Below are 13,259 nucleotides of genomic sequence, written 5' to 3'. Positions count from 1 at the left end.
TGGTTTGTCTGTTTTATTCTTAGAGTATATTCACATAGCCCAGCGTGGTTTGGGCGCCCCTGGTTGGCAGACTGACTTCTAAGTCACTAAAAGGATAGGATGGACACTGGGTTCCTGCGCTTACATGGTTAAGTATCATCCATCCCCAAGACAGAAGAGTAGAAACAGTGACAGATTCTTATTGTGGTAAAGGAAGGCAGTGGGGGCACAATTCCTTTTCCTTTCTCCACATTTTGTAGATTGCATCTTATAAAGGAAACATTTTATTATGTAAAAGTAATTTTTAACTATTATTATATACATGGCTAGTTTATCATTGATGCCTGTTTACTGTGCAGCAAAACAATAGGCGCTTTTAACACCCGACAGCCATTGAAACCAACACTTGGAAGGAGAGAGGCCATAGTGTAGAAATGTTGGGGGTGGGTGGCACGGCACGGTGACAGAGCACCAAGGCAACTACATTTTCTTTGAGCAAAATTGTCCCACTTTATGCTTAAAATCAACAAAAAGTAAAAATAGCCATGTTTTATTTCAGCATACACCTGTTTACATAAGTTGGTTGATGATTCTTGCTTGTATCGCCACAGCTTTTAAAAATCTGAACTCCTTATACTTGTACACTTGATTAACATTTGTATTGCTTTGGAGATTACTGGGTACAAAGTATTTTGGCAGTTTAAAAAACATGATTGTTCTTTGTGGTTTTATTTTTTTAATAGAAGGAGATGAGCTGGTAGTTCCTGAAACTTCAGATAATAGTCGGAAACAAATGGTTAGAAATATTAACAATAAGCGGCGTTACTCCTTCAGAGTCCCAGAAGAGGAAAGGATGCAACAGAGGAGGTAGATATTTAATTTATATTTATCATCTGTACGTGCTTGTAGCATCTGAAGGGCTATTGAATGGTAAGACTGCATTCGATTTGGAAGGAAAATTTGATCTCTGAGAAATCTCTTTAATTAATGGTGTCAAAAACCAACAGTGACCATGACTTCTCAGTCTCTGAATGTGATGTGCACTGGATCAAAGCACCATATTTGGTTCATTTCTGTACGTATATGGAACAGTATTACTTTTTGGAATGTGTGTGTTTCTATGAAATAAACACAGAATATATCTGTGCATGTGATAAACCTGCATATGTTTAAGAAGTTCAGATAAACAGTTCTCTCAAGAGCAACAGAAATAGGATTTCGTTACATATAAAAACATATCTAAAAGGTTATCGGTTATTTTAAAAGTTATACATTAATGGTCAGGATTATCTGTAAAATAGAATAGAGCTTCTGTAATGTCTACGTATTAAAAGAACTCTATTTTCCCACCAAAAGTTATAAAATCTTTTATTTAAATTTTAAAACAAAACTTTCTTAGGAAGTGAATTTAAGTATATTCTATTATTTTTAAATATATCCTTATTAATGTGGTTTTACATTTTTATTTTTTATAAATTTTTTTCTTAAAAATTAATAGAAATAAAAATAATAATAAAGTATGCTCAATTATTTTTTCCTCTGAGTTATCTAGGTAGATCATGGAAAAAGTATCTAAATAGATGTTTTATCTTACAGAGAGATGCTACGAGATCCAGAAATGAGAAACAAATTAATTTCTAACCCAACTAATTTTAACCACATAGCACACATGGGTCCAGGAGATGGAATACAGATTCTAAAAGACCTGCCCATGGTAAGAGGAATGAAGAGTGGATGTGAACGTGAATGGAGCTAGGAATAAATGGTATTGATATGTGTGTGATAATTTAAAAAGACATTTAATGTAAGGAGGGAAGGTTTATCTCAGTCTATCATAACGTGTGTAAGATGCATGATGATACACCTGATTAGAAAAACATAAAACATAGACATCTGTCAAAACCTGATAAAAAAAAACGAAGCTGAGTTCTTTAATTCCAAGCCTTACAAACATCTCCCGAACTTGGACTTAATGTTGTTGGTGGAAGAAACTGCAGGGCTCGGGGAGGTTCTATGCCAAGATTCAGAACTTGGTTACCAAATCACTAAAATGTCACTTAAGTTTTAGCAGTTCAGTACACATACTCGGCCTCTGTCTTTATTTTTCCAGGGAACCACATTAGCTTGGTCATTAATGGTCATACCTCTTAGCTGCTTGTGAAATTAAATATTTTTCCTTTGCCCAATTCCAAACATGTTTTCTTGTCACTCTGATATAAAAAAAAAAGCACAACATAGGAAAACTGTTGGGTTTTACAGTATAGGATTGGATTCTCAGAGCTTCTGTGTTGAGATTAAAAAGATGAGTGGCATTAGCTAATGACCAAGTTCCATTTATACTTAACATTTCAGTATCATAGTATTCTCAGCAAACTACTGGAACTTTAATATGATCCTTTTGGTAAGTGGTGATAGCAGCTAAATGTTGCACAGAATTTTAAGCATAGTTTATAGACCATGGCCATTTGGAGGAGGATTTGTGAATCTTGACCCAAAGCTCCTTCTGAGAAAGTCTATCAGTTACCCACTGCCAACTCTGCTGTGATATAGAAGATGTAAACATCTATCATGACACAGAGAAGATTATAGGTAACATAGTTAGATGTGCAGTGCTTACATTTTTTTTTTAAATAAAAAGATTGAGCTTTTAAAGGAAGCTTTGCATTTGTTTCATGGAAGAAAAAAAAGTCTGCATCCATTTGCGTCTAGCTCCTCGTTGTACATACCCCACTTAGCCAGCTGGCCCTGCTTGTGAGTGAAGCTAGCATTCCTATTGTCATCATTCTTTTCATCATCCTCAGGGACATTATTATTATATGTTATGGTAATAGTCCTTCCTTTAAGGAGTTCAGATCACTCCCCATAGTTATTTACCCTTTTGGAATGGTGATATTTATTAGCTGTACTAGGTAAATATAAATAAATATTTCAAAAACTAAATTATAGCTAATCTTGATATAGTAATTAAAACTAAGTATATAAAATATTGAAACTGCATTACTTATCCATCATACTTAAAAACTATGCTATTTTTTCAGCTTTTTCTTGGGAATGAGATTTCAGATTTCTCTCCTTTATTTTCTCATTTGAACATTTGTCTGGTTTTCTTTTATTCTCAAAAGTAAACATAACCATACAGTCCAAAGCTGCTGTCTTTTTTCCTTGTGGAAGTTACAATGTCAGGCACAAAATACCTTAATGGAGAGATTTTTTTAAATTGTGAAAACAGTGAATATGTTTATAGGTCATACTTGGTAGATTAAGTGTTATGTACTGTTTTAATTAAACTTTTGAAATTTAGTTAGTAAATATTTTTTAATACCTGATATGAGGTGAGTGTTACGTGGTGAGTGTTACAGAGGAATATAAATTTCAAACAAATACATATGTTGCAAAGGAACATAACAACAGATATAAAATTATTTCAGTAGTTACCAAGGTTTCAAATAGGTATTGTCCTTTTAAAGTTAAAATTTCTTTCACACTTGCTTTATTTTGGTGGACAAAAAGACATATTTTTTATCTCATATATTCCAATCACATAAAAAGAAGAGTTGTAGACCTGTTTTTAGAAATTCTATCGTATCTCACATTACAGTATTTTCCTTAAATGGAAATAGCTTCAGGATTTAATGACGTGTTTCTCTGCTTGGTATTCTACAACCAGGTGAAAAATCAAGTTGCTCATGTTTCCGAGTTCATTCGGGCATTCATATACAGTAAGACTGTGCGCCCGGAAGCTAAAATGTCTGTTTAAACGTTGCAAGCAGTTTTTATGAACATGTCCCTTCCTTCTTTACTTTTTTCTCCTCACCCTCTCACCAAAATAAGGCCTAGCCTTTATTACTGAGCAAAACAAGTCCAGATAGTATTTTCCAAAGATTCACCCCTCAACTGACTCCATAACATGATTAGACCTCTTGATCTTTCATATTTGTTGTCACTTGATTTTGTTAGCTTATGGCCACCCCCATTGATTTTTTTTAGCATTAACTCAGGTGATTTTTTGCCCTGTTTAATTTTAATCTAGTTTCTAACATTCCTTCCAATCCTTTAATGTTTTCGTAGCATGCAAGCACATTTTTATTTCCGGAGATAAGAAGTTGGTATACATTTGTAAACTTGTCACCTGTACATGTAGTATGCATTGTGTGTCTGAATTTCTGTTCTTCCCAGACATAATTTATTTCCATGTGACTTTTTTTCTTTTTACTAGCAAAGGACATATAAGCTGGAATTTTCCCTAGGCATTTATTCAATCATTTAAAAAATATGTTTTGCACTTCAAGGGACAGAGTAGCAGGGGCGGGGGTCTGGGGACCATGGTTTCAGGGGACATCTAGATCAACTGGCATAACAAAGTTTATTAAGAAAATGTTCTGCAGCCCACATTGGTGAGTGGCATTTGGGGTCTTAAAAACTAGAGAGCAGCCATCTAAGATGCATTAATTGGTCCCAGCCCCCCTGGAGCAAAGGAGAATGAAGAACACCGAAGAGTCAAGGAAAATATTAGCCCAAGAGACAGAAATGGCCACATAAACCAGAGACTTGGTTAGTCTGAGACCAGAAGAACTAGATGTTGCCCAGCTACCTCCCTGTCAGAGAATACAACTTAGAGTCCCTGATGGAGCAGGAGAAAAGTGGGGTGCAGAACTCGAATTCTAGTAAAAAGACCAGACTTAATGGTCTGACTGAGACTGGAGGAACCCTGGAAGACATGGCCCCCAGACTCTCTGTTAAGCCAGAACTAAAACCATTCCTGAAGCCAACTCTTCAGACAAAGATTAGACTGGACTATAAGACATAAAATGATACTCGTGGAGAGTGTTACTTCTTAGTTCAAGTAGATGCATGAGACTAAATGGGCAGCTTCTGTTGGGAGACGAGATGGAAGGCAGAAAGGGGCAGGAGCTGGTTGAGTGGACACGGGAAATCTGGGGTGGAAAGGAGGAGTGTGCTGTCACATTATAGAGAGAGCAACTAGGGTCACGTAACAGCGTGTGTGTAAATTTTTGTATGAGAAACGAACTTGAGCTGTAAACTTTCAGTTAAAGCTACAATTAAAAAAAAATTTAAACATCTTTTGCAGGAGGAAAAAAAAAATGTTTCGATCACTTGCTATGTGCCCAGAATCATGCTTGTCTCAGAGTAGACATTGATAAACAACAACATAATATGCATGTCCAGAAAAAAAAATAATGTACATGTCTGAACCTGTGTGTGTATCAGTTTACTTAAAAGCTTGTAATATTTTAATATAGGCTCAGATTTTAATATGGTCTTGCCACTGAAATACAATTATCTTTACTTAATGAACTATTTCCCAAAATGAAGATGAATTAAATTCATCTAATATTAACATATATAAGAAGAGCTTCCAAATACCAAAGCCACGTGTTGTCATCTGTGCAAAAAGCATGTACCATAGATATTATGTTTTAACATATTCAGATCAGTGTTGCTTTCCTGTGAAATACTTATAAGCTTAGAGAATTTGTTGGATGCCTTTAGAAGTTTGTTTCCTTTGTACCAAAATAATCCTGAAATAGAATTGTTTGCCTCCTGAATATAGAAGGGGCAGAGTAAGGCTAAGAGAGTCTTTTTTTTCCTTACCTCCTCTATCAGATATGAACCCCTTATGTGCGTCTTGGTGAGCCAAGAGAATATAAGCAATTAGTGTATGATGGCCTGTCTGTCATAGAAATACAGACTGTATTCATTTTCTTGAATCCTTTTTAATCTAGTACCTTTTTTTCATTAGTAGATGCTGGCAATAAAGGACAAATTTTTTTTCTAGTTGAATGGAAGAATAATATTTTACCCTTAGAAGATTTATTTTTAGCACATTACATTTCTCCTAGCTTTTTGGTTAGTTATTTTAGTTACATGTAAGTTTTTTACCCTTAGCTAAAATGGCTAATAAAGATAAAATTTCCAGCTCAATGACCTCTTAAGGCTTTCAGAAGTAATTTGCTTCTTAAATCAAAGTTACAACCTTTACATCGATGATTTTCTTTCTGGAAACAACCTTGGAAAGTACCGATTTCATTCCTATCCTTAAATTAAAAACACTGCTTTACAGAGCAACCTTTCTTTGAAGCCTAGCTACTTTACCAGCGCTGTTTCCCAAGCAAGCTCCTCTCAGCTCAAGAGAAGATGAATGTCATGCTGGGTTCATACAACCTCCCCTCCAGCAAGCTATCCAACCTCTGCCCCTAGTGAAGGGATGGGAGGGTGTTTGCCGCAAACATAGTTACTGTTCAAGAACTAAACCTGGAAAATTCCCCTAGGAGAAGGTGATTGTGCACCAAGTGGTGGTTCCCAAGTATTCAGAAGTTATTTTATCTGAAAAACTAGTGTTCTTGGTTTTAAAGCTTTTTTTTCTGTAATTTCATTTTTTAAAAAAATACATCTGAACATCAAAGGGAAGAAGGCATGGTTTTTTCCTTGGTAAGAACAAATGTGTTCTTTTCGGTATCTAAGTGGCGATAAGCTTGAGCTGCTTAAAGGTAAGCCAGTAATTCCCATATTCCCTCTGTTACTATGCTTGTTAAAGGGAAAATAAGATCAGTCAGAGCAAACACATATCACAGGTCTTATAAATATCAGGAAATGGCTTTATATGGTTTCAGATTTCTAAAGAAACAGTTTTAAAAAGCACGCCTAGGTAGAAGCTAGTTGTAGGTTCACTTGCCCTTTTCTTTAACTGTTCCCTGCTTTTTCTATCCTTAATGTTTTTGGTAGGTTTTTGCCATGTTTTGATCATATCGTACAAGAAAATACTGAACTAAATAAACTCTGAAAATCTTCTTGCATCTCTGAAAGTCCAGTTTTTGCTCACTTAACTATAGTGATGAAGGAGAATAGTTTTATAAGGTGAATAATCTTTTGCAAATCAGCTATTTAAGTAACTGGCAAGAGAATTATTAACTTTCTAAGACTTACAAGTATTTCAGTAAGGATTCAGTTCTGATGTAAGAGAGTACCAGTACCTCATTTTTCCTGTATGCATGTTGTCTGACGTCACATGTAACCAGTGAATCCATTTTCATTACCTTATTACCTTTTTTTCTTCTTTCTGTTGTTTTTGGTAGCCAGGTTTCCCTTATTCATCCCCTCATCATCACTCCAGTCTGATCTCCTCTCCGATCAACTTTGAGCACATCTATCACATGACTGTTAATTCTGCCGAAAAATTTCTCTCTCCTGATTCCATAAACCCTGAATATTCCCCGTCTCTACGCTCTGTCCCTGGTACACCAAGCTTTATGACTCTGAGGGTATGAACAGCTGAGTCAGGTGGTAACTTTTACTAACCATATATGGATTTCCTATTGCCTGGCTTACTAAGTAATTAAGTAACATCGCTGAGGTGGCGCCATTTTGTGAATGTTTTCCTTTGGCCTATTTCTCTTCTGCCAAATTTCTGCTCCTCCTCCTCCTCCTCTCTTTATATTCCTTTTCCTTCTTCTTTTTCCTCAAGTTCTGTTTTTTCCCTCTTCTTTTAAGAAAGAAGATGGAGGACTGGGGAGAATTTCTGTTTTATTTTTGAAACAATATTGGAGGTTTTTCTATGTTTAATGAAAGATTTTCTCACCATGGTATTTTCTATTACAGATACCATCATACGAAATAACCCCTGAGTGGCCCTTTATTCTGTTAAAAAAAATAATAATAATAACAGGCTCCCAGAATTTCTGAATTTTTTCTATTCATTACCCTATAACCAGTTCAATTCAGAGAAGTTTGGTTTTGTTTTTTTTTTTTTTTAATATCTAGCGAGGTTAAAGAGTTTGTAGGGCCTACCCACCTATCTTCTATCTGCAGTGAAATGCTTAAAAATCTCCATGATGCTATTAATTAGTAACAGGAAAAATTACAAGAGGGTATACTAATCTTTGAGCTGCTGACATGCCTTTACTACCAAGACTCAAGATAAGAAAACTAAATCAAACAGAAAAAAATCAAAGTGTGCCACAGAATGAAGGGCCATGGCGTCTGCTGCGGCCCCTTTCACCAGCCTCATGCCTCGGTTACCAGGGGCTGTGCCGTGGGATGAGAGCTGGTGACTGTTAAAGCTGAAAAGCCATAGTCCCATTAAGAAATATCCTTATATTAACTTCAAGGAAAATTTCCCAAGCTAGTTTTACAGATAATAAAATACTGGAGTTGTATCACGTGAGCCTGTTTCTCATAGTATCTGCTGGCTTAGAGAAACAGTAGCACCTGTTTTTTCATTTGTGTATATGGTAGTAGTTTTCCAATAAGCAAATTATCTATAGGGTGAGAAGGTTATGTTTTTGTTTGTATTAAAAAATTATTCTAACTAAAATGTTTTTAATATCATTGACCCTGACAGTGTAATACAATGTAAATGTCTTATTTAACAAGATAAGATTAACCATGATAAAGTTAAAATGAACCTTTGTTTGCTTGGTAGCAGATTTCAGGGAGGGGATTCCAGAGAAGTGTTGCATAAATTAATCAAGAACGTTTCATATAAAAGATGATAGAAATGTCACTTAAGCTAGTCACGTACAAGTAGAAACAGTGGACGGTACGTGGAGACTTTACCCTGATTTTCAGCATATTTGTACATGAGAAGGACCAGAGGATTAAGTTCCGTATCACCTTATAATGAAGTAATAACATTAGCTGAATGAATGATTTTGGTTTTGGTTTTTTACATTTTTTTCCCTGGACATTTCTTCCGTATATCATTCCTTTATTGCCTCAACGTTCAGTGTTACCAAGCAACTGATATATTTTGTAGGCTTAATTTTTGTCATTTATTCTAGGGTAGGTTCATCTTATAGAAAAGGGCAACACTAAAGTATCTCAAGTTGCAGAGAAAAAAAGTAACCAAAAACGTCAAGCCTGAAATGCTGGGCCCACCTCTTTTGAGCTTCCGTTTGCTGCCTGTGCGCATGTCAGCGTGTCCTCCAGGGCTGCTCCTGTATGCCTGAATGTTGAATTGCTAGCATTGACTTTTCATTTCTTTTTTTTGTTTGTTTTCTTAGAGGGGAAAAAAAGGTAAAGGGTTTGCTTTAAACAAATAACACACAGAATTACATGGACATTTGCAAACTTTATGTATGCACCAAAACGGTAGTGGCTGAATTCGAGGCCCCCCAGCCAACTTTCGGGCTGTGTGATTCTTCAGTATTGGGAGTTACTGCAGCAGAGTTATTGCTTGTTTTCCTGATTGCTAGCTTTGGCCTCCATTAGTTGTCCTGCGGTAGCTTTCCCTCAGGTCTTTCAGATGCACCTAGGACACTCAGTACTGCAAAATGAATCCAGTTCAGAGCCTCTCCTTGGTGCCTCAGGACTCCAGGCAGCTGAAAACTGAGGTTCCAGTTCTAGGTTTTTCTTTTGTTATAACTCAAAATACTATTTAGCTACAATTGAACACATCTCTTTTTTGCTTGGTTTTTATAACTTCAAAAGTCTCCAACATTGGTATTCATTTTATTGTACTCTGTAAATCATTTGACTTATACCATTTTATGGTGCCATAGTGGCACAGTAAGTTAAGAGCTACGGCTACTAACCAAAAGGTCAGCAGTTCGAATCCACAAGTGGCTCCTTAGAACCCTGTGGGGCAGTTCTGTTCTGTACAGTCACTATGAGTCAGAACCGACTTGACGGCAACGAGTTTTTGATATACCATATTACAGGAAAGGAGACAATCATCTTTTGTTAAGAGTTAGCATATACATCAAGTTATTTGGAGAATTGCTACCAATTTCTTCATTTATTCCCAGATATTATTATTCTGCCCAAACAATACAGGTAAAATGTATTTTGTGTCTTTAAAACATATATACACCTAAACGCAGTTTTAACATCAAATCAATATTAACTAGAACACTGTGTGTTCTACAGAAAGGAGCATAATTTGAAATTCAAAAATTACATAAATTCATAAATTATATTTCCAACTAAATTAATCCCAACACTTGAAGTAGAAAATTGTGATTACAGACATAATCCATTCATTTATTCAGCAAATTTTTTTTTTTTTACTATTTTACATGTTAGTCACTCTTTTAGGTGCTGAAGCATAGTGTTGTCATAACAACAGTCAGTATAAGAAATGCTAAACAACTGAAGAAATGAGGGTAGAAACAGTCATGAACTATGTGCTTAGTAAATAACCAGGGCAAATTGGACTGCCACCCAAAAAGCCGAGGTCCCTGTGGGTGGTGATACGGATAAAAGAGTGTCTGCAAACAGTGTTCACCTGATTTTCTGTGTTTAAAGGTCAGGTACGAAGACTTGTAGTGAAATATGTGATATATAGTTTAAACATTTAGGCCTTTTCTTTTGCTGAAACTTGTAAAGCATTTAGGTAAGATAGATGTATATTAACGTCGAATTAATGTAAGTCAAAGAACAGTGTAATTTTCAATGTATGGCCAGCATGTGGCTACGTCTCTCTGATGTCTTCTCTACTTTAATAGTACCGGAAGATGGAGTGCTATTTCCTGAACCCCGAGTAATTAAAAAAGATTTAGTGCTTTCGAAACAGCAAAGCAAGGCAGACAGTTACAGCATTTTAAAATACACTTGTTAGCTTTGTGTTCTGTGTTCTTTGGAAAAGTATGATACAGTATGGTCAACTCTGGAAAAAAAAATGTGTTGGAAGAAACAATGGACAGGCAACACATCAAACTGTTGATAGTGTTGGTGAGTTCACAGGTGACTTTTTTTTTTTTTTTTTGGTCTCTTTTATGATTTTTTCGGAGTCGTGGTGGCATAGTGGTTAAAAGCCTGGCTGCTAACGAAAAGGTTGGCAGTTTGAATCCACCAGCTGCTCCTTAGAAACCCTGTGGGGCAGTTCTACTCTGTCCTATAGGGTCACTATGAGTCGGAATCGACTCGACAGCAACAGGTTTGGTTTGAGGTTTTTTTTTATTTTGGTATTTTCCATTATTCTACAGTTAGTGAGCATCCCCTTTATAATTAAAATAAAACAAACAATTTAAATGAACTAGTTAGTACTTAGAGAACTACAGGTTAATAAATATATCTGCCAGCCTTTTAGGCTTTGTTAAACGTTGGTGCCCACGAGCATCAGTGGGACTCCCTGCGTGTGTGGGAGAGGGAACACCATCCTGTGGTGAAGTCAGCCTACAGCGCTGTGAAGAGAGCCCACCCTTCTCGAAGCAGCAGGTCATTCTCTTAACTCAGACCATTCGACTTTGCTGACAAATCAATCCTTTGGAGGAGTCACAAAACTTGAATTTTTGATCCACTTTTTGATATGTGATTTTTGTCATTGCATATTCAGTATAGAGTTACCATCTTGCTTAATGCATGTAAGATTTGTTTTTATTCCCCTAGCAGATTGGCTATCTTGATGTGACTGAAAGGGAAGGTTTAAAGTGACATTGCAGATTGCTGCATGGGGTTATCACTAGAGCAGGGAAAGAAGTGTGCATCGCAGGGACGCTGTAAGTGCTGGGTGTCTGTTACTGCAGCAGACTTCGTGCTCAGGAAAGCCCCATAACACAGAACAGAACTCTGCGGTGCAAGGTTAACTCACAGGCCAGAGGCTTACCACGAATAAGTCGTGTACACAGATGTGCTGCCTTCAGAGCTGCTAAAGAAAGAGAGAATAGCTACCAGATATCAACACGGTGGGCTGGTAAAATTGCTGTGAAGAAAAAACTAATAAGTAGATAATTTTTTAAATACATGTCTGTAAATTATAAGAAGCCCAGATCATTTGCATCAGAAAATACTTACATGAGGTCGGAACTATCTCACAAATGGAGAAAGCATTGTGAGGGGTAAAAGGGATGCTAATAATATGGTATGTATAGTCTGCCTACTTCAGGCCTTGTAAGGAATATTGAAAGATTTTTCCCCAATCTGGACTTCGTCAGCCTGGCCAGCCCCTCTTCTGGCCTGGAAGGTAGGGGCCGTTGGGGAGCCTGCCTGCCCTCTGTCCCGGCCACGCTCAGACAGCTCGTCCACACACCTCTTAGCGCACTCCTCCTTCCGGGCAGGGATTGACAAACAGGCTGTGGTCCATCTGCTACCTCAAATGGCCAGAATCACTCAATAACGAGATGGAAAACTTCTCAAGCTAGTATCCCCAATTAAGTAACTTCACCCCACTGTAATGTGGCAGACACCCTATTCATGACTCATAGTACTACTCTGTGTGAGTCAGCAAAGATGCCTGGTGACTGGGGTCGTGAACATGTGAATGGCACGTTTGGTACCCCATCAATAAAACATTGACCAAGAAGAATACAGTTTTAGCCAGGTTTCTTCCAAGTAGACTAATTTACTCGGCAATTGAGTTATCCTAAGCGACTAAGAATCTCAAACATGGTTGAAGCTTTGTTTTACTTACCTGCGAATGTCCATGTAATTCTCCACCTCACTGTCACTGCTAACCATGTAACTTGTTCTCACAACAAAAAGTTGTTATTTATTGATGAGTATTTAAGTATTGATCTTATTTCATAAGTATAATTAATAAACCTAAGAATAAATACTTGTGCTTGTATTTCCTGTTGGGGTTGTATTACTTTTGTGGGAGGGAGGGGTTTGTTCTTTGTTGTGGATCGCTCGGGTCCAGATAATTCTATTTCTTGATAATTATACTGAAAAATAGACATCTCTGCAGAAAGCCAGTTTCTCTCTGCCTGAAGCATTATCCTTCTCTCTTGTTTTTAGAATCCTCGGCCTCAGGAAAGTCGGGCCGTGTTCAGCGGCTCAGTCAGTATTCCGTCTATCACCAAGTCCCGCCCCGAGCCAGGGCGCTCCATGAGCGCTAGCAGCGGCCTGTCAGCAAGTAAGTGGCTGGGCTGCAGGCAGCACCTCCGCAGCAAGCAGCACCTCCGCTGCCCACATGCCCGGGAGGCCCTGCAGTATTGCCCTGACAGTCCCCTCGTGTGCTCAGTCATGCACGCGTCCTGCGTTACTGAGCGGCCTCTGTTGCCATTGCTGAGACTAGTAGGCACAAGTGCAGTTCTTAATTGTCCTAATAGAACTTCCTGTCTGACAGGAGACAGACAAACAATATTACAAACTGTGATGATACACACTCAGAAGGAGACAAGCAGGGTGTAATATTAAAGAATAACAAGGGGTAGCTGTTGGGGATGAACTCATACCTAGAATAATGGGAAAGACCACACCGCCTCCCTCTGAGGTGATGTTTACACTGAGACGCGCCTTAGTTTGAGTCGTGCTTGAGCAACTGAAAGGAGGCCAGCCTTGACTGGACAGCAGTGCTGGAGGAAGACAGAAATAAAGAGAGA

The 13,259-nt window shown here is 37.5% G+C and overlaps 1 protein-coding gene across 11 annotated transcripts in view; it reads left to right on the top strand.

The window, feature by feature from the left end:
• CDC42BPA (CDC42 binding protein kinase alpha) overlaps nt 1-13,259 on the top strand; it is a 345,992-nt gene that overhangs the window by 325,032 nt on the left and 7,701 nt on the right. For 10 of the 11 annotated variants that reach the window (XM_049868063.1, XM_049868062.1, XM_049868070.1 and 7 more), the window contains 3 exons: nt 723-846; nt 1,576-1,693; nt 12,673-12,790. In XM_049868063.1, the coding sequence (XP_049724020.1) occupies nt 723-846; nt 1,576-1,693; nt 12,673-12,790 (360 nt within the window). Of the gene's footprint in view, nt 1-722; nt 847-1,575; nt 1,694-7,073; nt 7,260-12,672; nt 12,791-13,259 lie in introns of all 11 variants that reach the window. The other variant, XM_049868072.1, reaches the window with a different exon arrangement.

This window comes from Elephas maximus, chromosome 24 (genome assembly GCF_024166365.1).
Source record: "Elephas maximus indicus isolate mEleMax1 chromosome 24, mEleMax1 primary haplotype, whole genome shotgun sequence".
In the NCBI taxonomy this organism is placed as follows: domain Eukaryota; kingdom Metazoa; phylum Chordata; class Mammalia; order Proboscidea; family Elephantidae; genus Elephas; species Elephas maximus.
The sequence above is the reverse complement of the archived record's forward strand: the minus strand, read 5'-3'. Positions and strand labels throughout refer to the sequence as shown.